Genomic DNA, 24,102 nt, shown 5'->3' with positions numbered 1-24,102 from the left:
AAAACTTGCTGTTCTAATGTAGAATAAAATTCAAGACTTTTACAGGTAAAATAAACAACTTGCTGATCAGAAAAGTGGGAGAGTGTGACCAGGCAGAGCAGAGGTATGCATCTTAGCCTCCTTATCTTTCCTTTCAAAACTCTACTAATTTCTCTCATATTGGAATCTGTTTCTTCCCACAAAAATATTTCAGTTTCAGTATTTATTTTCTTTTTCTAACAGAGGAATCATTCCTGCATGCCTGGAACTGTCATTTACTGCCTGGTTAAATTTATCCTTTGGTTTCCACAGAAGACAACATCTAAGACATGTTGATATTCCAGAAAACAGTAGGAGATACCACATCATCTCCTGAGGTATTCATGCATTTGCTGCAGGAAGTCATAGGTTCCTGCACCCTTCTTCTGATTGTGAATATAAGGCATGAATAGTGCATAGCATTTTAAAGGATAAACAAGCACATATTTAACCTGTTTTGAACTGGGATACTTCAGACAAATGCAGAGAAACTGAATATGCCATCCTGCAAGCAGGATTTTCAAATTGATCCTGATCTTACAGGGATATTGTCCTCTTGAATTGTAATTCAACCTATAGAAAATAGGAAGGTTAGGAGGCTGGTTATAAGTCATGGAAGGCTTCAGATGACTTTACAGTATTTTACCTGCCTCATACTATGCACAGGAAGGTATATATTCTTCATAAAGTTGTAGCTACGTACAGTTTGATAACCACAAAGATTTCTTTTTATTACATCTGCACCGACTGTCATGCAGTTGAGAGAAGAATCCCCCTATATAATCCCCCTACATAAATTGCCACTTGCAAACTTATCCTGAAAGGTGAAAAAACATGCTTATCAGTACATAAGGACCTTACAAACATACCTTTCACTGGAAAGCAACATGATCGTGTTCCACTTTCCATCAGACAGTGCACATTCTGCTAGAACAACCATGAAGACAAAGCAATGTGTTTTCCCTACAGCCCTTGGCAGCAGTCCAGAGCTGCATGCTGGGGATTTGAGGGAGGCTAACAATCAACTCTGTCAAGAAAGGCATAGAAAATATTTAATTTTCAAAACAAAACAAAACAAAACAAAAAAAAAAAAAAAAAAAAAAAAAAAAAAAAAAAAGAAGAAATAAAAACCACAGTAAACATGCAAGCAAAAATGGATTTATCTGCATCAGCTCAAAAGACCATTTAGTCCAGCATCCTTGTTCTGTCAATGGTCAAAAGAGATGTTCAAAGAAAAGTCCAAGAACAGGACAAATCCATAGTGGTAATTCTCCAAAATACTCTTAGTTTCACATAATTTGCAGTTCTGAGACGCTGAATGGGAGAGACAGAGTCTTCACGTTTAGTCAATCTTGATGGATAACTCTTACATAAATTTGTCCACTGCACTAATCAGTACCTTGTGTACTGGTGTGATGGTAAGTCATGTGGAGTGGGTTTGTTTCTGCAACATCTACCAGAGAGGAGGTCTACTCTCAAAAGAGTCCTTGCAAAAAGAAAATGCTTGATGATCAATAGAAAACATAGTTGATACAGTAGAAGTGAAGGACAAATATATTTTATTTACTTTAGGATTTATACCTAGAACTAGCAATATTCTGTCAGTAGCACAAAGGAGCATAGTAGATTGGTATTCATCTCACACCATTTCTGGCAAGAACCAACGACTGGTCAGCAGGCCAAATGCACCGAGTCCAGCTCATACCGTCATTCCCAAATTCTGCACAGTGTCATGCACTGACCTCTATGTCACTGCCAAGTGCTTGAATTCTTAATCTTAGCATCCAGAATTTGTATTCAAAGTAACCTCAAACCAACCTGCAAAGTAGATTCTCAGAGCATCAGAGATAGCAGATTGAATGATCAGCCCTTCCATCTTAAAGACAAAATGTATCACTTGTATACACCACTATGTATAAATTGCACTGCTACCAATGTACTTCTCTGATGTCATACAAAGAGGTAATCTGATTTTCCTGGAGCTGCAATTTCTAGCAACAGAAACTGAAAATCAAACAGTCTGGGTATGAACAAGAATGCTCTACAGATAGCTATTTTCTGCTAGTGTGACACTAATGGCTTCTCCAGCATTTTGTTCTTGCCCAGACCTAACAGTTTGTCTTTTGAGCCAACACTTGGTCCTGTACCCAGTCTCAGCACTTCTGAGACCTACCAGCTCCCTTACACAGTGACACGCTCAAACTAGCTGATTACTGCAGCAGAACTCAGAATCAGCCAGACTAGTTTTAACTAAAAGCTCCACTACAGTTACCTTGGATTAATACAAGGCCACAGAAACTCTAAAAGGCATGGTTTCACTCTCCTATGCAAGGTACTCTTAGCAGAGCTAGCCTGGAGCACATGTCCACAATTTTAACTGAATTTACTTTAATATAGACTTAATTCACAGTCAAAATGCAAGATGTTAGATGTTCAGTGGTTTGAGTCACAGATATAAGCCTACATTAATAGAATGCAACTCATTAATTATTTTCCCCAGGGGGTATCTAGAGTCAGGGCACATCTTTGTCTTTCACAAACAATTTTTTTTTACTCTGAAAAACTCTGAGTTTTAGCTTTCCTGTATTTTGGCCTGGACAATGATAAATTACAGTGACGTTTTGCAGGAAATGCCGCAAAGGGTGTTAGTTCATTGGAAACATTAATATTCCTTCTAGCAAAGCTTCACTCAAAATATCACTTTCTCTGCGCTACATTTGGCTCAGATTCCTTTTCCAAATTACATACATAGAGCACTAAAAAGTGCAGAATGGGGATTTTTTTTTCTGAAATGGTTGCATTACAAAATTCTTAGCAAAATATTACTACAGTCAAAGTTTTGAATGTTTTTTGTCATTAACAAGTTGTTTTATCCTAGAGCTTGGAAACAAATGATATGGTAATGTATTACAGAGCACTGAGTAAGCTTTGAACTTAAAAAAGAAAAAAAAGTGATCTTCCCTGATCATCCTTAGACTTCCAGATACACACACGAAACTGAAAGGGCAGATGGGGAAAGGCCACTTCTCATCACACCTCACAATGCATATTCTCATCTTGCACTTCATTCCTTCCGCCTTTTGGCTAAGAAACAGCCCTGCTTTCAGAAGCCATGCAGAGATGCTCCTTGGTAAGAAACTATTACTGTTACAGGAGCACATTTACACAGAAGCCTCCTTGTTCAGAGCAGCTCCTAGTAAAATTCCACCAAAATCTCCACGGTTCAGTACTTTTGCAGAGGCCTCAATGTACAGGTACTTTCTCAAAGGTGTTCTACCTCTCCTGTAGTTGTGGTCCACTTTCCTCTAATAGAGACAATGGGATTCCTTTCACTCTGAAGTTTCCTCTGAGTTATACCTTACATACATCAAAAATGCTTCAGGATCAGCTTTAGCTTACATACAAATAATTGTACCAGGTATTCGCTGAAGAGTTTCAAGGGTTTTCTTTCTTTGTCAACTACACAGAGCCTAAGAACATATCCGGCAAAGTATGGGGAAAGAACCCATGAAAGAAAGGTCGGTCTCATAAGCTTTTTCAAGGAGCCTTGAAAAATGTAGGGTTCGTTGCCCCATGCAGTGCTCAAATTATTTCAACCTGGTGCTCCTGACCAGAAGTCCCTAGAGCTTTTTCTAAAGGGCTATTAAGAGTCAGATGGAGCTAGCCAAAGAAAAACTGCATTGTGACATAGAAAGCCCACAATGAAAAAGTAAAGCTACATCCAAAGGTCTCACAGTGTGCAAACAGCCTGTGGCCTGCTTCACTGACAGCTACTTTAAAATAATAAGCTAGATGCATGTCACATAGCCCAGATCACATTCACCTAGATTACATCAGATTCAGGGGTGCTGGGCAGTAAGGCTACAGTGGAGATTAAAGAGATTCAAGTCACAGATGGGATTTTTTTCACAGCATTTACATTCTGTTTGGGTTACTTGCCTTTCCATGCTGAGAGACCACAAGTTCAACCAGAGCAAAGAAGGAAAACTTGAAAGATGCAGTGACAATTCAGCAGTTTCTATTGTTGCCCAATTACAAATGAGCTATGGAAATGATATTGCCCAAAAAGAGCATTGCAAGATGTATCATTCCCTTTTAACAAATTTATTTGTAGCTGCTTATGTGTGAGACTGCTTCTCAGTTTCTTAGGAAGCTCTTCTCATTCTCTTAATAGACACGTAGTGCACAGCGCTAAACAAAAGCAGGACTGATGCAAGCATCAAGCTGAGACCTTTTTGTTCAAGTGAATCTTCTGATGTGCTATTTCATCTGAAGCACTCTTCAGCTACAAGCAAATTACAAGAAAAGATTTCTGCTCTTTTACTGATCTTCTGATCTCCATTTTATTGGTTTTATCAGTTGTGCTTAGTGTGGACTCTCTTTTGCAGGTAAAGATCAATAACCCATAATTAAATACCTTTCCCATCATCCTTGAATAACGTTGCCAGTACTCTGCAAGCCTGGAGAAGCTACAGGAAGCGTCTGCCAGTGGTAGAATCTTCATCTCCAACTCAGAAAAATGTCATCTTAGCCCCACTTGTCTAAACTACCTCTTCAGCAGAAGAAATGCTAAGAATTCAAACCATTGTGCAAAACACTGCAGAATATGCTCAAGAACAAACATAAGATTTCATTGAAAATAAGCCACTTCCAATTACTTAATATTAGTCTCCCTTTGGTTTCCAGTTTCTATTTCCCAAAGATAACTTTAAAACCTGAGTTTCTGCAAAGGCCAGCTGATTTAAAAAGAACACCCTGCACAACAGAACCGGCTGACATATTTTCTTGTTTGAACATGGCACCGATTCAACTAAATCGCCCTTTTCAGTCTTTTTACTGCTTAATCAGTCTTTTCAGTCATTCTTGCCAGTCACCACCCATGTGGTAAATAAAGAGCTTTCAATTGGCTGGCAAAACTTTAATTTCATAGCGACAAAACAAAGAGGTCCTGTGTGCTAACATCATCAATGGAATCACGTCACAGCTTTCTCCTACCTCGTTTCAACACTGTTCTCCTTGAATGTGACTGCTGAATGTGCCAACGTAACAGACTGTATGAAAGCACCATTGACAACGTTGTACAGGTACTGATTAAAAGTATTTTTCCTTTAGTAGTAGTTTCCTATAGTGAAATGTATCTTTTCAGCAGCTCACAATATTGTGATTCAAAATGTACATCTATAAACTGCCCACTGAAGACTGAGAAAGTATGTCTTCATTTCAGAAGGGATTAAAACAGATGTGAGTTACACCACAGAACACACTGTACTGCATAAGCCTCACTGTATGTATTCAGTAAAAACAAAAGAACAAAACCATTCATCTCCCAGAAAACCGCATAGCACAGCACGCTGAGCCTGAGACAAATTTGGATGAATAACCCAGATTTTTTTTTACTTTAATAAAACAGAAAAATAATGGAGAAAAGAATGTCCAATTGTCCAATCTGAACTGCCTAAATGTGTTTGCGTTCCCTTGTTGCCACACGTTGTTCTTCTGCCAGGTCCTACCCATTCACCAGCTACCATTTGTGCAGAATGCAGATGCACAGAGCACAAACCGAAATGAAGATGTAATAACAGAAATTCTTATAGATCACCTGTATGGGTGACCAGGAGAGAGATCTCTGCTGAGAAATATCCAGCCACCTCCTGAGGAAGGGGCAAGAAATTGGAAGTAAGTACGTGAGGGAGCACACTCTGCATCAGATATATTGCATTAGAGTCCACAGCCCTTTAAGGCCCAAGCATTGCTCCCTGAGGTGAGAAAACTGAAGCTACAATCCTGCCTTCAGCAGGATCTGGGCTCCTTGGAGGCAGGAATTCCTCTCAGCAGGAATTTGTGCTCTCTCCAAGGTGAGGTTTTGCTGCCTCAAAGACAGACACCCATCTCCTACTTCCTTCTGTGGTCAGAATGGGATCAACATTCAAAAGCAGGCACTTAACACACCTACATCACTCCCATTTTGAGCAGAGTGCTAAGTACTCCACAAATTTTCCCCCTCCTCTTAGTAGTAAGAGGTTAAGAACTGCATAGGAACTCTTCAGCCAAGCAAAGAGACAGCTTGTGACTACACTGGGATCACTGCCTGTGTATTTACAGGCATTAAGACAGGCAAAGCCTTCGTTCAGGTAATTTCAAGTAAACTGTGCGTACACATAGACATATTTTATTTATTGAGTAGTGCAGTGCAAACTTCAGTCTGACATGTATTCTATACTGACATGCATATCTGGAATCAGCAGGAGATACTACCATTGGAACCTTAATAAGATTTATTTCTTCTGGTTTTTGAAGTATCAGAAACAAATGTTATTTCTGCACTTCAGAATAAATCAGAAGAGTGCTTCTTCACTCAGCTGGGATGCAAAATGTAGCACCATTTTCCTATAAAAATGTGAGCAAATAATATACCAAGAGGAAAGGTAAGTGCAGGTACTGATACATTATTCCAAAAAGCCACTGTTTGTATCTGGGTTAATTAAAGGTGTAGTACAATTCGATGGAGGTTTCTCCTTTGAGAGTATTTTCTGCTGCAAGGGGAGAGGAACAGAGACTGAAGGCAAAGCCAGCTCAGTACAAATGCAACCTGCATGTCACCATGCTGGGTCTTCTCCAGCACACAGGCACATCAGATGGTGTCAGTCTACACTGCACCTGGGGGCAAGATAGTACTCAAAAATGGGAAATTATTCAGGAACATTTTGGCCTTAATACAGTAAGAAATGAAATACTAATCCTGCCGCCACTGCTGACAGCAATACCTCTACTACAGGTGGCTCTTAGGAATGTCTGAGTTCATCAGGTGTTTCCAGAAAAAGGCCTGTATCCTGTGCCAGGCATCTTCTTGTGCTCTGGCATGCTCCCTCCACTGCCCTCCCCACTGCACAAACACCCCAAGCACTTTGTGGATTGAAGACTGGCACAGAGGCAGATATGGTGGCTCCAAAAGGTGCCCTGCTCCAGAATAGGAGCAAAACTCTGCCTTCTGTCCACACTGATTAAGGCGCTGAACAGCATCCCGGCAGTAAAGGTCACTTTTCCAGTTCTTGTCATCCAGCCCTGACAGGAAAAGGAACTTGGCCAAGGACTTCTCCATGGGAATGCGACTATCCCAAGTCGCTGGGTCTCTGTGATCATCTAGGATATCTGAAAAATCTACAAGACCAGACTCCTCACTGGTCTTCATTCTCCCCAAGTCATATGGGTGGGCAGGAATAGTGAAGCCATCTCCCCTTAGGGGAATGAAAGAATTTAAGCCACTTCCAGATATGCTGACAGCTGCCTTGATGCCAGGTAGAAACGTGGCCATGGAAAGGGCTAGATCAGCTCCTTTAGACAAGCCCAAAACGCCAATCCCAGCATCTTTCACCTGAAAGACAGTTATGAAACAGCCATTATCAACTACTCATATCCTGGGCTGGCATAACTTCTCTCCTTTTGCTTCTTTACTCTTCATTAAAATCTCCTATTTTTTTTTACCCATTCCTTTTCTCTGTTTGGTTACTATCAACCCCTTATTGATTCCCTCATAAGAGCAACTATGAATTCTACAGCTCCTCAACATCTCCTCCCCTCTAACACATTTTCTTCTTGGTTAACTCCATAGACAAAACCTCTTTGCTTCTTCAGCATCCTGGCTTGATATTTCCCCTCAGTGCTGTAATTTTACTGCTCTTGCCTCCAGAAACTCATCTTAATCTCTCTTCAGGCCCCCTGTGAAAAAACACTCTTCCATAGGTTTACTTGCTTTGATTGTCTTTCTTGACATTGTTTTTCAAAACTCTGCTACAGTTGACCTATTAACTTCTGTTACATCTTGGAGCACATAAAATTCATTATGCTTGAGGCTGAGTAAATTCAACAACTGTTTAAATGAACTTAATTATAGTAAAGGCTCTTCAGAACAGATTCACTTGTAATGTGCCCTGATCCTGTAAGACACTCTGGAAGTTTCACAGCTCTATAAGAAACAACACAAACTGCAAGGTTGAATTTTGCTCTCAAAACTGACTAAATCCCTGGTATTCATGTGCCAGCAAACAATAATTTTGTTAACACCACATTAAGTAGCATTCCATTCAAAGCTTAAATTATACTTCTTTTAGTCTCTTTTACTTTAAGTATAATGACATATTGCTATAAGAGTATTTTTTTCATTCCAGGTACTTACTCAAATATAATCCCAGCATTTAAAAACAAGGCATTCTCTCCCATTCCGCAGCTTCAAGAGATTCTGTTGTTAGTGTTCTGTTACTGCCCTATGAAACTTTGTCAGAACCAAAAATCTATATCTCAGAAATAGTGGAATAAGTCAATGGATTTTTTCTCTTCTAAAATCTTGTAAAAAAATAAGATCATCTGCCTAAGCAGCACTAGTCCAGGAACTGTTTTGACGTAAATCTTATACAAATACTGGTTTGCATAACATTCCACAGGTGGCCATAAGGTGCTCTGCAAAGCAATTATCCAACTATCTGCAAAACTGGAGCTGAGGCACATTCTTTTCCATTTAAGATCATACTGTCTTTCAGACATGCTGTCTCCCTCTTCACCTCGGAAACTCAGCTACATTCACTGATGTACAGCATTTCACACTAAGCAATTAGAAAATAGTTTACAGTAGGAAGAGTACCATAATTTGTCTCCTACCTGCTGCTGCTTATGCAAAAAGTCTATAGCCTCCTGAAAATAATCCAGTTCAAGAATCTCTGGCATAGCAGGCAGATCTTCAAAGGCCATGTAAGCCAGAGCTAGAGTCACAAAGCCTCTGCTAGCCAGAAGACTTGCTCTGTATTCAACAAGTCCTCCTCCAGATCCATACAGATCAATAAGACCAGGGAATGGTCCAGGCCCTGCAATGAAAGCAATATATATTTATATTACAGACTCACAGAGAAAAGTTTCTAGAGTTGTCCCTCCAGTAGCAACCACTCAAAATCCAACAGAACAGCAGGTATCAAAAGGAAATCATCCTCTGAATCTTTACATGTCAATTCTCAGGCACACACACAATCAGTGTACTGACAAATACTATTTCCTTTAAGTATATATCACTGCAAGTCTCCTCTATGGATTATCTCAAACATTTCTATAAGCAGCACAGAGTATGGAATCTGACTTACAGATTCTCTCTCCACTGATCAGTTCTCTGCTATTTATGAAGCTGAATTCACCCTAGTGCCTAATTCCCTAGCTGAGGGAACCATTAACAGGGGCCTTACTCCAGCTTGCTGAGTGTATCCAGGGGCCACAGGGAACGCACAGAAAACCAGAATGGGATTAAAACTCACCAGGAGGGAGGAAGAGAGTTGCTTTAAGCCGACCTTCTCTGACTGAAATCCTCTTCACTCCCTCTCCTAAAAAGCACCGCTCATGGGTGCATTTTCCCAGCAACCGGCTCATGTCCCCATGGCCCTCATATACTTCCAAGTCTACACAGAAAGGGGTCAGGACGTTCCTCTTTGCCAGCCGCTTATATGGTGTTTTGGACCGCAGAGACCACAGCAATCCCATGGGCTCCACTCCAGAATAGCTGCCCCCCAGTGCTGGGCAGCGGGTCAGATCAAGCTCCCCACTGCCATCAGCCCTGTAGTGAGCGTGGGCTTGGAAGAGCTCCCCACCCTCATCCAGAAGGCAGGCTCTGAGCGTGACCCTCTGCTGCGGCACGAGTCCCGTCACACGGATCTGAACGGGGTCGTCGAACAGACACCTGAGAGAAGGCAGAACGGTCACCTGCACCGCCATCGGGCTCCGTGGGAGGGGAGAGGAGCCTGCTGCTTTTGGTAAGACTCGGGCTGTGTGAAATGCGAATGCCGGGAGCCTGCGGCTTTCCAGGCTTAAAGTCTCTGCCAAAGTCCAGAAGGAAGCAGAGCGACAACTTCCTCCCGTCAGCAAGCAAGGGCTGCTGGGAGATGCAGTTCGGAGTATGCTTGGCTCCAAACACATCGTCTCAGATGTCCTGCAAAAACTGACCTGCAGGGACAGAAGTTGTCACTTCCTCCTGGCATGCATTTTAGTTCAGGACATATAAAGATTAAACTAGTAACTCTGAATCTCAAATGGCAAAAAAAAAGACAATCGCATTGTCTTGTGTCAGCTGCCTTTGTAGATTGTTTTTTTTCTTCACAGCAGTCAATCTTCTCTAAAGGGTATCTGTATTTTCCTGACTAACACATGTGAAATACATTTCCTATGCTTTTAATGAATCTTTGAAGATTGGCTGACAAATACCAACCTCCAGCAATCCTAAACAACATTATTACATTTTTGCAATATCTGTCTATTTATTAGCCTTGCATTCCTGCCCTGCAAGTCTCAGACATGTAGTGAGAAGACTTGTCTTGTTCAGTGGAAATACAGAGCAGAATTAAGGCTATAGGAACAAGTTCCTGGCTAACACAACTTGACTGACTGCGTGTTAGGCTGGTGATAAAAGTACGTCCCAGTCATCTCCCCACAAACTGCTAAACCATGTCCAATCACAAGCCCACAGGTGATATTCAGACTTACTGCAGACATGGCAAAAGGAACTCTAAAACCACCGAGGGTGTAAGAGAATGAAACTACATTTAAATATGAAAGTAAAATAAAATCAAAACAGGTAATGAAAACACGGATTAACAGGGACAGCTGCCACCACTGTCATTTCCATATCCTTCTAGATGATCGTATGCATCACACTGTTTGAAAGATGTCAGAATTAGCACCAATGTAAGCTTTTAAACTGACCTTTTATTGCAGAAGTTGTAATTTCTCACCATCAAAACACCACAGCCACTGAACTTAACGAAACACAACCAGACATGCCTTTAGCCTTAAGCTGAACAGATGTGTTTGGACCGATGCAGCCTGATGCATGGGGGTAGCAGAGCAGATCCTTCCTTGTCCATTTGCCTTGTTAGGAAAACAACCTGTAGATCTGAATGAATGTCATGGTTTCTGTTTAGGGATTTCGGAAACCCAGATTCCTTCCCTTCAAATTTTATTTTGCTCGCCATCACCAATACAATGTGCAAAGATCTAAAAACTCTGATGCCAAATCTTCTTCTTACAAGCCAGAAAATCTGGCCAATTGACCCGAGATTCTGAAATCAAACAAAATAGCCATGATTTGTCCAACAGATGTTGAGTAATTCAGTGCTTAGCTTTTTTCACTTGTATCATGCTCCAATTCCAGTCACAGACGCTGATGACTGCATCACACAAGAGAGAAACTGCAAGTTCCAGTGTTCCGCCTCTGTTATAACACTTTCACAGCTTTTGTAAGACAATCTAGCAGTTGATAATAGCTGTACTTTAGGTCATATTCCATGTCATACCAATAATTCACTGAGGAGAAAAAAAAAAAGAAAGGCATTCCTAAAGCTGTAACGTAATGATTTGCAAGCATGTTTACAGACAGTTTTAGACAGCCCAGCTAGTAAAGGTTTTCCGTTCTTAGTGACCAAACTTTGAAATGAGCAGAACTGTGACTACAGCCAAACATAAGGTAAGCAAATATTTGAGTTCTTTAGCAGCGCTGCCAATGCAACTCTGTCTTAACCAAACTAACTCCTCTTCAGACTCTATACTGGGAATTCCTTGGAGCAACATTAGGCAAACTCTATATGAACACAACACGTCTGCTTCTATATAGATCAAAACCAGCAAACACACTGCAAAGTTTAATATCTAGGTAGAAACTTCTCCTTTTCTGAGTGTGTAACAGACGGCAAACTCACCATTACTTTAGAACAGTGATTAATGAGACAGTGCCATAATTCTGTGTCTCATTTAAATTTGGTGTAATGTCTGCTAAAAAAAAATTAAACAATAAACCAAGCAGTATAAAACTGTACCAATGGTTCTTGGAGAAGAATATACACTAGTTTCAGACACTCACTGGACCAAATCCAGACAACATTGATTTTCCAAGCATATACAGACTGCAGTGCAGTTAACAGCTAACAGGCCAAATAAACACGGCAACCCTTTAGTATTTGTTAGACAGAAAAAAAAAGAGTGGCCAGAAGCTTTCAGCTGGAAACAACTCTACTTTTTCTAAGCAGTCTTCAAGGATCGATGCAGCAGTACTGGGGAAAACAACTGGAAATACTACTTTACAGCTAGCTTGTCTTTTTATCATGGTATCACTGATGCTAAAAAAAAATGGCTTCCAATATTTGCACTGTAGCACAAATACCAATCTTGTTATTCACAACACTTTATTTACTTTGCCTGGGCAGGCAGAATTACTCTAAGCAAAGGATAGTAAAAAAGCTTCTGCAAACCTGGCAAAATTTATAGGACATAATGATAATGCTTCATACTAGCTCCCACCCATTCCCACTCCTCCACACGCAATGCTTGAAATTCTTAAACATTCTTGGGAAAGGAGGGAAAAAGAAAAAAACAGAAAGATGAAGATACATCCTACAAAGAAAGAGAAGGCAAGACTTTCGATAAGCACAGGGGAACAGTAAAACAAGCATGAGCTCATTAGCAAGGTACAGACAGAGTCAGAGCAGATTCCAGTTCACATAACCATGGGGCAGCTTTCATGTTGTGTCTACATCCATGCCCAAAACTCATACACTTTCTGATTTCCTTTTCTTCCTCCAAAGCATTTTTTATTGATGTGCTGATGTCACTTATTACATGCAGGTTCCTTCTGTCTATGTAAATTTGCACTGAGTAGACTGGGCAACTGCTCTATATCATAAACAAAAACTGAATTAGCTTTCATAACAAAGACTTTTTTTTCTGCCACATCCCTAACAGTTGTTGACAATCCTAAAGACTATAACCTAAGCAGACTTCAAGAAGATGAGTCTCAAGGCAGAGAACAGAATCAGCTCCTTTTGAGATTATTTCTTCCTGAAGGGAGGCAGATGATTTTGTAGAGACCTTTGGTATCGGTTACATTTTGCTATGCTGTATCTACCTGCACACCCAGCACAGTTCAAAAATATATCTGGAAATGCCATTTATTTTACCTGCTATACAGCCGTGTGATTGCTGAACATGGTGGAACCAGAGAGAAGGGAGGTATAACATCTCACCAGCTTTCACTGTACACTGCAAAGGTTTTGCCTGAGCATACTCTGGATATTGTTCCAGATTCGGGTTCAATGGGTCCAGGGGGATCCAGGGCACCTAAAAGCAAGAGTATGTATATGGCAATAACCACAGCAAGCATTTCCAGCAAGATTCCAAAGAAACAACTGCCAGTTAAACTTTCTAGTTATGCAACAGATATTTTGCCTAGAAAAACATGACGCATTGCTCGCTTTCCACATTCAACTGGGAATAGGTCAAGGATGCAAAAATCTGCCTCTTTCAGTGAAGTATTTCTCATTATGGAAAAGCTGCTAAATGTCAAACATCAAATTTAAACCTTGTGGCATAACTTTCAAAATGCCTTAGAAATTTTAGGAATTCCTTCTCCTCTTAAAGCTTCTCATCTACATTGATTCCTAACAGCCAAACATCCCCCTTCCTGCTTGCACATCCCTGCTGCCTGCACTAACTTCTTCTATGTCCAACGGTTACAAACCTAAGCACCTCACCTCACTGAATAACAAGAAAGCTTCTGTGAGTTTCTAGGAGCACAACTCTGGAAACAGAGAGAACATCCCAGCTCGAGTTCAGCTGTAGCATTAGCACATAGCGCAAGCAAAAAAGAGAGAGGATACTATTCATAAAGTGCCTCCAGGTCCATATATTCTAATCAAACACATATTGCTACAAACTAAGAAACCACAATCTATTCATTGCGATATATATGTATTATTGCACTGGGTGATAGTGCTTTAAAGTAAAACCAGCTTCTTTATTGTTGATCCACTAAAAAGTCCTTTACTGGAACTATTTCAGTTTGGTGTAAGGCAGACAACATGTGACATCAATGGTTTCAGGAGTGCATGTGTATTTTTGGAGGAGTCCGTGTATGTATTTTTCCCCCTGGAAACCAGATATCCTTTGCAAATAATAAAATACAAATGCAAATCTGGTTACTCTTTTAAACAATGAAGAATTTCTAAATACCTATCAAAAACCTCAGTTAGCTCAGCAGTGTCCAAACCTTTACTTTAAAGCTTTACTTTACAAACTGACTGTGTTCTTTGTATCATTTTTACCTTATCTGCAGTCTTCTCATCCACAATTTCAAATGAGCCATCTTCTGATACTTTGTAAGTTGCTGCCTGATAAAGCTCTGGAATCACAGAAAGAATTAACTGGCACAACTGAGAGTTGCACTCAGAGATACTAATAGAAGGACACATCACATACACACAGTTAAGAAAAAAAGACAGCATTCTATTTTCTGTTTTCTTCTTAGACAGTCTAGCAAGATAGCCACCACCAGAGCTGTTCACATCTTGTGGTTAGTCTCTCACTTCTCATTTTATCCTAAAGGAGTTCTTACCTGCTTCAGACAGTGCAAGCTGCTTTGCTTCCACTGCTTATGGCTTTTCCCACCCCTCAGGGAGTTATAAAAAGACTTCAAAAAGACAGTGACTCTTTTCCTATACCCTACCAAATGTGAGTATCACTCTCCTCAGTTAACAGTAACTTTTTTTTACAAGGTATGAATTATATGACAACACTGTAAACAAAATAAAAGCAGTGTAATTACAATATCAGAGCCACTCTAGTACTGAGACAGAACTGTATTAATGCCATATGGCATTTTACATTCAGTTAATCTGGATATTTGAAAAAGCAAGGAATGGGGGAAAAAAATCTCAATAGGCACACTGTTAAGCTGTCAGCAGACTTTTGCAACAAAACAACTCATTGTGTACTCAAGAAAACAAGTAAAGAGAGAAACAGGAGAAGCAAAGTAATGCTGCCTTAAGAGTGTCTTTTTTCATTTCCCTCGTTTTCAAGGATTGTTAGTAACTTCAATATTTCATTAAATTACAGCTTGCTTTTCAGTTTCCTGGCCTTTTTCTAGAGACAAAAAAAGATCAGGCAGAATCCAAAGCTGTTAAACACCAAAGATGATGGCGTGCTAAATACTGACAAGATATAGGACACAAATATTTTGATGCTGAAGAGACTGCCATGAGTGTCATAGAATCACAGAATCATAGAACAGCTTGGGTTGGAAGGGACCTCAAGGATCATCAAGCTGCAATCCCCCTTCTGCATGCAGGGCCTCCAATCTCCGTATCTAATATGAGACCAGGCTGTCCAGGGCCCCATCCAACCTGACCTTGAACATCTCCACAGATGAGGAATCCACAGCCTCTCTGGGCAATGTCAATGAACCTATACAGGATGCAGAAACCTGACCTCAGAATAATGTTTGTCTTACAAAACCACATGCAGCATGCAATAGGAGATTTTTGTACACACTGGAAAGAACAACACTGCATAAGCAGGTTCTCTCTGCTTTCATTTTTATGTCCTTCAATATTTAAATCTCCCCTTCCAGACTTTAGACATATATGCATAGCAAATTCAGTACCGTATGGAATGAAGGGACGGTCACTTGGTGGATGCAGTAGAAACCTTTTCTCTCCAGATATCACACAGTACAAGTTCTCATAATGATCTTTATGTACTAAGATTGAGGAGAAAAAAGATGTGGAGAGAGAGAAAAAAAATCAGTGCTCTTTCCTTCTCTACATCAGGAACGATAGTAAAATGACAGTGCAAGCTTCTCATCATCAGGTTGCTTCTTCCTCTTTTATGTGGCAATTGGAAATTGAGTGGAAATCAACAATATGTTCAACAATCAATAATGCTGTAGCAAATGCATTCAACCAAGAACACTCCAAACTCCTTTATCAGTAACACACAACAACGGTCACAAAAACCTATGCGGGATAATACCACATGAACTGGTGCAGATAGATCTAACTGGATTTATACCTAAGTCTCATCACTGACAGGACAGAAATCATCAGTGTTTTGCCTGATGCAAGATCAGAAGATGCACCCAGAAACATAGCAGCAAAAGGCTGCAGGAGAAAGAACGCAAAAATGTGTGTTAAAGTAAAACTGCCCTCTCAAACATGCTGTTCTACTGTGTCACTACCTCAAACCAAGCCCACTTAACCCTGTGCTGAAAGCACAAAAAAGACTGACAGTGCCATACAATACCTACAAGATGTCACAGCAGCTGATTCCCCGAGCCAGAAATTCACAGCATCAGGCCTCTTCCCTATATGGTTAGGGAACAGAGAAACATTCTCAACAAGAAAGCAAGTTGAATGTCATGTTGACAAGCATTTTATGTCATTTTCTGCCAACTTGGTTTATTTCTGTCCTTCAGCTTCCTTCCAAACAACAACTGTTTCCATTGCAAACAGCAATCTGCAAACACAGAATCATAGACTCATAGAATAGCTTGGGTTGGAAGGGACCTCAAGGATCATCAAGCTCCAACCCCCCTGCTGCATCAACCTTTCTACACAAGAAGCTACTGTAGTGCCCATCAAACTTCATAATGCGTTAATACCTCGCACAAAACTCATGGTTACAGCCCTTCATTTTCCCATTCTGAAGTCCCGAGATTTAGTTCTGCAATAACAGGAAAATACACGTGCAATTGTGAAGAAGAGGGGTTGTGTGTTCACTCATTTGTTAGGTACAAATTTGTGTCCAAACATGACTCTAAATCAGAAAAAGCGCCACAATATTGAAAGAAGTGCTGCACAGCACCCTCACTGCATTTTTTCACTGTGATGGTGCCAATAAAGTGAGACGCTGATTTTGGAGTAATCCAAACCCAAAACTAGGATTACACTAAGATTATTTTACCACTTCAACTTTTGGAGGGGGTGAAATCAGGATATTCTGTGGCAACCAGCAACAGAACAATCGTTCCCCATGTATGCAACGTGATTGTTTTAAAGCTTAATACAGCATATCTTAGTCAGCATGGGAGAAACAGAAAGTTTACCGAGAGCCTCACTCATCCACGGTATATCAGGCTGCACATCGCAGATCAGTTCAGGAAACTCCTCAGTAAGGTTTGAACACTGCTTCTGCACATAGAATACATTGGGAGAGGTCACTTTCTTCTCCACAATGTCCAAAAAGTCCATGAAAGGCATTTGGCGCTCTTCTGGCATGACAAAACGGTCATGGAACACTGCATCTGCATAACCATTTGGTGTTACTGCCACGCTCACTACCTTGTGGCCCACTACCTCCCTGCAAAATAAATCAGAAGTTTACAGCCAGGCCTTAATTCACTCCTATGGATACTATTTACTTGAACATCTCATTCCACAGACAGCAGAAGAAACCTGGCCTTTCACGGATGTGTCTCTGGACAAGACTTTCTACTGCCTAATAAGGACACTGACAGCCTGTTCTAATTGCTCTCTGCAGTCAGGGCAAGAGGAATATCTCCTGCCTCTCTGAATTCATCCATCTGTAACAGGTGAGACCAACAAAGAGGCTCCCTGGTCCTCAGCAGAGGCAGAAAGAGGGCCCCCTTCAGTTACTTCTTTCTGTTCATGACTTATGCCAAGATGCAGCTGGTCACGAGCAGATCAGTCTGCCTTGGTTTTGATAACGCAGCCTGTTGGCTGACCGCAGTTACAATCCTGCCCTTCCTGCCCAATCTGAGCTGATGGGGGCACTGTGTCTGTACGATGAAAACTATTCTTGAGTTTCAAATGTTGGGGCGAGACGAAGAGTGAATGCTGCTTTCATACAGACCCGCAGAGGACACTGGGACAACCGAGCAACAGAAGCGAGTGCACAAAAGGCCTTTCACGGCCGCAAGTTCCCGCTGGGTGACGCCGAGGAGCCCTCCCATACCTGAGGTACGCCAAGGTCCATTTGTGCAGCGCTGGCCAGCAGCCAATAGCATTCCGGATGATGCAGGGTTTATTTGGGCTCACCCACTCTCGATAGAACTCCAGCGGGGACGGAGGCCTATCAAGATACGGAACGGACTCCATCCACCCCAGCTCTGTCCAAGCAAACGAGAAGCAGCTTTAGTCTATCAGAACGCTAACTAGCTTCCAACTCCCAGCCACCAAAAGCGAGCAGCGCAGTCGCTCTGTTCAAAGGCACGAATATGGCTGCAGAGCACTCTGGCGCCGGGCGGCCCCCGCGCAGAGGGGCGGCGGCCCACGAAGGCTGCACTGCGTGGCGAGCCGAAGCGTGCTACAGCAGCCAACAATGCAGATACCGCAAAAAAGAAAGAAGGTTTTCGGAAGACAGATCGGTGCTTTGCTACTTTATGCAAAGGAAAGTCACCTAGAAAGGCTCCCGTCAGCCATTCCAGGCCGCCCCGCCCGCCCACTTCCCTCCGGGCTCCCCGCTCACCGCGGGCCTCACGCGGGAAGGCGGCCAGGCAGCCCCGCACTGCCCGCAGCGCCGCGCCTTCCGCCATGCCGCGCCGCCTCACGACGCGGCGCCGCTTGCCAGGCCCCGCCCCGGGCGGAGGGGAGAATCAGCCCCCCACAGCGCCACCCCGGCAGGGCAGCGCTGCCCCCAGCAGGCACGGCTGTACCAAATGACCACGTTTTTATTGAAACAGTTCTAAGACACAGAGTACAAATGAATACAGAGTTAAAAACAGCTGCCGCAACAGGGCGCTTCACAGTGCAAAAAAAAAAAAACAAAAAAAAAAAAAACAAAAAAAAAAAAAAAAAAAAAAAAAAAAGGTTTTTATTTCTACAAATTCAGAAAAAGAACATTTAAATGGATTATTTCACTTAGAGGGAGAAATATAAAAACATTTATAAATAAATCAAGAGAATAGAATTTATTTTTATTTTCTTCCCCCCTATTTTAAGCAGGTGAAGAAGGGCAGCGTTGACGCCCACAGAGAGCTGCCAGGTGCCCACACGACATGCAGAGAGGACATGGCTTATTCCTAGAGTTGCTGCCCAGTGCCCGTCCATCCTTACAGCAGGGCCCCAGCCGAGCACACAGCCCACGACCTACACGGATGGAACAGCTCAGCTACAGAAAGCAGCACCTGCTCACCCACGGGCAGCACAAGACCTGTCACTTATTTTAATGAGGTTTCTGTCATTTAGTGTTCCGGATGCTGCACATCCAGGGGAAGGGGAGGCAGGGAGGAAGGGGAACACCATATACATGCGTGAATTTACCCATAGTGTTTAAATAACTGTATTTGTTTTTTCTTATAGATAATTATATACATATTCTTTCTTTAAAAAAATTAAAAGTTTGTACGTTTCTGCTCCAGAGAATGAGGGTGTTTCTCTACAAGGGTGCGATGGATTCTGCAAAAAGGGGGTTTTGGTGAAGGAGCTCCAAGGCCTGCCCCAACTGTCACCTGGGAGAGCCAAGAGAAAGGAGACACCTGAGAGAAGAGGCAGGAGAAACAACGGACCCATGTAAACACACGGTCTGGGCACGCTGAAGGAGGCTACAGCCGCTGCCCAGGAAGAACACTGAGCCTGCTGCCCTCCCCCTGCATCACCTCAGAGGCCTACAAGCAAAGCAAGGGTCCTACAGCAATGCTATTTATAAGCAATATGGGGAAAAAAACACAACTCTCATTTTGACCAGAAATGCTGGGTATGAGAGGACAAAAAGCATGGTAAGTCTAAATTCTTAATACAGACTATGCTAAACAACCAACTTGTTTTAGTACAGGTGTCTGGTTGTATCTGTTCTAACACCCACACAAACCTGAATGAGGGATCACAAACCAGTAGGGGGGATAGGCTCAAACTCACTACCTCCTCCCAAAGATCTTTTCACTTTCTAAGCAATTACCATTTTGTTTTTCTGTCTGGCCTCACCTACAGCCTGTAGCAAATCGTATTCACAACGTGCAACAGAATCTATCCCATTTGTGCTTTGCACTGTAAACCAGAACTTTTAGGATTACTTCCCATTGCTAACAACAGGAACGTAGCAGGAAAGAGACAGTTGCATTCATCTCAAATACTAAGCATCAACACACTTATGGCACTAGCATCTCTTCAACTGAATTCTCAGTTAATTTCCAAACCGTGAGCAAACAGCTGACACTTTTGCCTTTTAATAAACATTTGCTTACAGGACAGCAAGCAAAGAAACAAGAGGCCTGACAGGACATTTTTAAAAACACCTTCTGATTCATTCAGCAATTACAGATCACCACCTCAGTCCTAAATCTACTTTCCTGAAGCTTTTCCATACTTTATCTTAAATGGTTACTGGCCAAACAATGTTGTTCGGACCAAGACTATCTCTACCTCTACTCTGTTTTCCTGAATGTCCTACATGTACTATTCTATTTCAAACTACACAACCTCTCTCCATCAGCTCATCCACATGCCTGATGCCTCTTACCACCATTCCATGCAGAATTTACCTCTGGTTTCCTGCATGCAGCCATGATGCCCAAGCAAAATCCAATCCAGGAAGCAAAACATACTCTGTCAGCTTAAAAATCCTATTTGCTTCACAAGTTTTCTTTCCAAGGAGTGCTGAATCGCTATGCCAGTTTCACTGGTTGCTGTTGCCCTACAGTTTGATGTGAACTTTGCTCTGACCCCTGGCTCTGACCGTTTTTGCCACTACCTCATAACTGAAATAATGAAATGGATAATAAAACTGCACGAAGAAGTAGAATAAAGACCCCTCAAACCATAATCTTCAATACCAAAAGATACCTGGGTTGAAGGGGCTGCTGTTTACCTGAGTGTCTTGAGGTCCCAGTACAGCAAGAAGTTACTAGGACATATGTTCACAGTCTGAATGTGGAGGAACTAATCATCCCAAAAGCAAGCTTGACTCATACTAACTCCATCACAGCCCAGCACAATTGCCACCACACATTCCACTTGTAGCCTCTCCAGCACACCTTTTTACTCAAGGAAAACGACAGAAAGTTCCTATACTTTTCAATTTGTCTTCATAAAAACCTCTCTGCCTACAAGACCCAGCACACCAATCCATTCAGCATAGCACAATGATGAGACAGGACTAGAAGATACCACTTCTAAAGTTTCAGTACAAGTCCATGGAAAGAAAGCTTAGCAAGGACACCTGTAACACTCAATGAGGCAGATTTACATTAGAGACAGAAGCAGTTGGAAAGCTCTGAAAGTGCTCCGCGTACTGCCACACTGCAAAGCACTGAGCAGTAGTGATCAGACAAGAGAATAGTGACAACTGCAGATTATTCAGCCCTAAGTATACTGAAGAAATAAGCCATCCTACACCCAGTCTGGCTGGCCCAGTAGTAAAAAAAGGCTGCACTGCAAATCCCCAGTCACAGAAAGAGAAAGCAAAACAAGCCAACAGACAGCATTTCCAAGTGCCATAGGGCTTCAGAGAGATGACAGCCAGGACAGCAAAATGGAAGAAGACTGCTTCAAGCTTTCAGCCCACAGAACAAACTGATGCAGTCTAGCTACCTTTAAGTGAATGCCACAGATACTAGCATTCTCTCACTCACATGAAAGCTTCTTACTTGCATTAGTTTTATAAACTGGGAGTATAAATGGGAAGTACACTGCTCTGCCTTAAAGTAAATGCAAGTAAATCAGAAGATTATGGAATGAGAATTATAAGGGAAGGTACTGAAGATTTTTACTGCTAGTTCATTGTGGGGTTTTTTTTTTGTTTGTTTTATAGCTTATTGTTGACTAATAAAATATCACTGGACACTTTTAAGTCTTAACAAATAAAAGCATAGTCTTAGAAAGGTGAGAAGAGTACTGTACACACAAATGCAAGAGGAGATGATTTTACATTTGTCAGTCAAGAAATTAATTAAACTAATTAAGAGAGGCTGGGGTGGGTATGGCAATAACCACATTCAAAAATGTTTTGGTATGCTCCTGGTAAACCATTTTTTATGGGTAGTTGGAACAGAATTATAACATGGACAAGAATCCCAGCTTTCTTGAGATGTAAGTATTTTGTTTTCCTGGAACAAGAAAAAAAAAATCTTCTATCAAGACAGTGAAATCAACAAATCATACGGATGAGCAGTTGCACTGAAGATCTCTCAACTCCAGAGTTATGCTGTTGGAAACCAGGCCTTGAGTGTGATTTCTCCACAAATAAATCATATCCCCAAATTTCCCAGTAACGATAACATCAAAGTTGATATCCAATTCCTAACTGTGAAAGGTGGCTGAAATGAACTTTCCTTTTTGTATATAGCTTCCTTTTTAAAATGTCTGCAGAAAAACCTAGTCTGGAGAACATCAACATAACATCAAATTCCAGATTAAAAAAATACCACTACTGATTTTGTTAGACAAACTCCAAAGCTTGGCCCAAGGGTTGTGGAGTCTTCCCCCTGGAGGCGAATGCAGATAAAATACAGGCATGAGGACTGTCTTGTGAAACAAAGAGAAAAGCAGACAAGAGTAGTCAAAACAACAGCAGGATTACTCCAAGTAATAAACTATGGAAGGAAAAGAAAGAACAGCAAGACAAAATTTAAGCAGAAACCAGTTCATTAATTGCACAGACACTCCAGCCTGTCTCCCTCTTGGAGATTTATAATACAGAGATTGTATCTCGCTGGGATATGGCAAGAGATTGACATTTTTTTTTGTTAAAGGATAGATACTAGTCACAAACATGACATAGAGCAACAGTCAGAAAAAATAAATTAATAAATAAACCCATAAAAAGTCTGCTTCTAGATTCTCCTAAAGCTTTGGAGAAGAAGGGATTGGCTTCACTTGGACTCCTTTGTCTTCAGTCCGCAGTTCAGAATTTCTTGGATAAATGAGATTTTCTTTGTTTCTTTAGATGCCAAACATCCTGATCTCCCGGCTATGAAGAAATTTCAAGGCAATTTCTCCAAACTCCTCTCAAAATTTTGTCTAGAGACAATCTAGAGACAGGAAGTTGAAGACAATTGGGAAAAAAGTGTTAAAAGTGTGCCCAGCACATTCCTAAGAATTCTAGCAAGTCAACTGCAGGGGCCTGAGGAAATCAGTTTATAAAGGTCACCCCACCAGTTCTAGACCAGTGTGATGATGGCATTGGTCTGAAGATCTCTCTGTGGTCCTCCTCTTCGGATTATTTCTGTGTATTCACAAACACCTGAAAGATACCACTTTTAGTGTTTTTTGTCCATGCGTCGTTCCACAGCTTGTAACAATAACTCCGAGTACTGTTCCAGCAAAGCTAGTGTCTGCTCATCTCCTAAATTCTTGGGACTTGGTAGATTGGCACCGCATCTGTCATTGAGTGACCTAGCAGTATCTTGTGGCTTCGTCAGTACCTCCTTAACCTTTGGCAGTTCTTCCTCATCCTTCAGGGAGTCCAACTCTTTCTTCATTAAGGAAAATGTTTCTGTCAGGAGGCCTGCTATTTTATCTTTGTCAGTAGATGACTCTGAATCATTTAGCACCTGAAAACAGAGAAGCAAAAGAAAAGAAAAAAGAATACATTGGGTGTCAGGTAGTGCACAAAGAAGCAATTTCAGCTCTTTTGGAAAGCGAAGCCAAGAAAAAGAAATACAGACCACTGAGTCTCCTTTTCTTCAGCAAAATTACCAATTTAATCATATAGCAGAATATGTATCTGATACAGCTAGTCACACAAGAAACAGGGGCATTACTCTAAAAGACTGGAGGTGGGAAGCGTATTTTCTGGAATTTGATGCCTTTATACCAGGTCTAAGAGGTGCTGTTGCCCAGCTGCAGCAAAGGGCCAGTGTTCTCTTCTTTCTGTCTGCCAAATGCAACAGGTCACAGGAATGCAGAGAGGTCACAGAGCTCATGCATGCACTGAGACTGAAGCTGCAGAAGAACTCATGGCAGAAGCTCACTGTGGAAGCTCCTCAACCAGTGTAACTTGACAGATCAGTGCCAAGCAAAGAAAACAAGAGTTGTTACACAACTCTGCCTGTAACGAGGTTCTAGCAGTAAGGGGGAGAGAAGAGTAGTTGCATGCTGAATTCCCATGATAATTTACTAATCCGTTTCTTGGGCATCAAAGATGAGGAAACAGAAGGGCATAATAAAATTTAAAGTTCCTATAATAGTCTGTATCTCTGAGGCATAGTATAAATACTAATTCCCTAATACCCCTTTGAAAAAGAGCATGCTGTTATCTTCAGCTTACAGATAGACAAAACACTTTGGAAAGTTAATTGATTTGCTCAGAATGCCGTAACGAGCCACTGGAAAATGC

The 24,102-nt window shown here is 41.5% G+C and overlaps 3 protein-coding genes across 7 annotated transcripts in view; all 3 read right to left on the bottom strand.

Annotated features, from left to right (window-relative positions):
- Nucleotides 1–1,085: 1,085 nt before the first annotated feature.
- LOC125695542 (acyl-coenzyme A thioesterase 1-like) lies at nucleotides 1,086–10,743 on the bottom strand. The gene is made up of 3 exons (XM_048950192.1): nucleotides 9,312–10,743; nucleotides 8,671–8,873; nucleotides 1,086–7,390 (listed from the first exon to the last, which is right to left on the bottom strand). Exons 1-3 carry the CDS (start codon nucleotides 9,964–9,966, stop codon nucleotides 6,788–6,790), a joined length of 1,461 nt encoding a protein of 486 aa, XP_048806149.1. The 5' UTR covers nucleotides 9,967–10,743; the 3' UTR covers nucleotides 1,086–6,787.
- Nucleotides 10,744–10,801: 58 nt separating this feature from the next.
- JMJD7 (jumonji domain containing 7) lies at nucleotides 10,802–18,480 on the bottom strand. 3 transcript variants are annotated; one of them, XM_048950193.1, is made up of 8 exons: nucleotides 18,229–18,480; nucleotides 17,785–17,938; nucleotides 16,916–17,169; nucleotides 16,118–16,174; nucleotides 15,476–15,571; nucleotides 14,139–14,215; nucleotides 12,996–13,155; nucleotides 10,802–11,349 (listed from the first exon to the last, which is right to left on the bottom strand). In XM_048950193.1, exons 1-8 carry the CDS (start codon nucleotides 18,362–18,364, stop codon nucleotides 11,261–11,263), a joined length of 1,023 nt encoding a protein of 340 aa, XP_048806150.1. In that variant the 5' UTR covers nucleotides 18,365–18,480; the 3' UTR covers nucleotides 10,802–11,260. The 3 variants fall into 3 exon arrangements, with proteins under 3 accessions (XP_048806150.1, XP_048806151.1, XP_048806152.1); XM_048950194.1 differs by having other exon boundaries at nucleotides 18,298–18,480; XM_048950195.1 differs by lacking the exon at nucleotides 10,802–11,349 and adding an exon at nucleotides 15,221–15,276 and having other exon boundaries at nucleotides 13,013–13,155.
- A 185-nt stretch (nucleotides 18,481–18,665) lies between these two features.
- The window catches only part of MAPKBP1 (mitogen-activated protein kinase binding protein 1), a 92,771-nt gene continuing 87,334 nt past the window's right edge, over nucleotides 18,666–24,102 (bottom strand). For 2 of the 3 annotated variants that reach the window (XM_048950178.1, XM_048950179.1), the window contains one exon: nucleotides 18,666–23,317. In XM_048950178.1, coding sequence (XP_048806135.1) covers nucleotides 23,024–23,317 — 294 coding nt within the window. In that variant the 3' untranslated portion in view covers nucleotides 18,666–23,023. The remainder of the gene's footprint in view (nucleotides 23,318–24,102) is intronic. The other variant, XM_048950180.1, reaches the window with a different exon arrangement.

The sequence above is a fragment of the Lagopus muta genome, chromosome 6 (assembly GCF_023343835.1).
Source record: "Lagopus muta isolate bLagMut1 chromosome 6, bLagMut1 primary, whole genome shotgun sequence".
In the NCBI taxonomy this organism is placed as follows: Eukaryota; Metazoa; Chordata; class Aves; order Galliformes; family Phasianidae; genus Lagopus; species Lagopus muta.
Note: the sequence above shows the minus strand (reverse complement) of the source record. Positions and strands in the feature narration are given on the sequence as shown.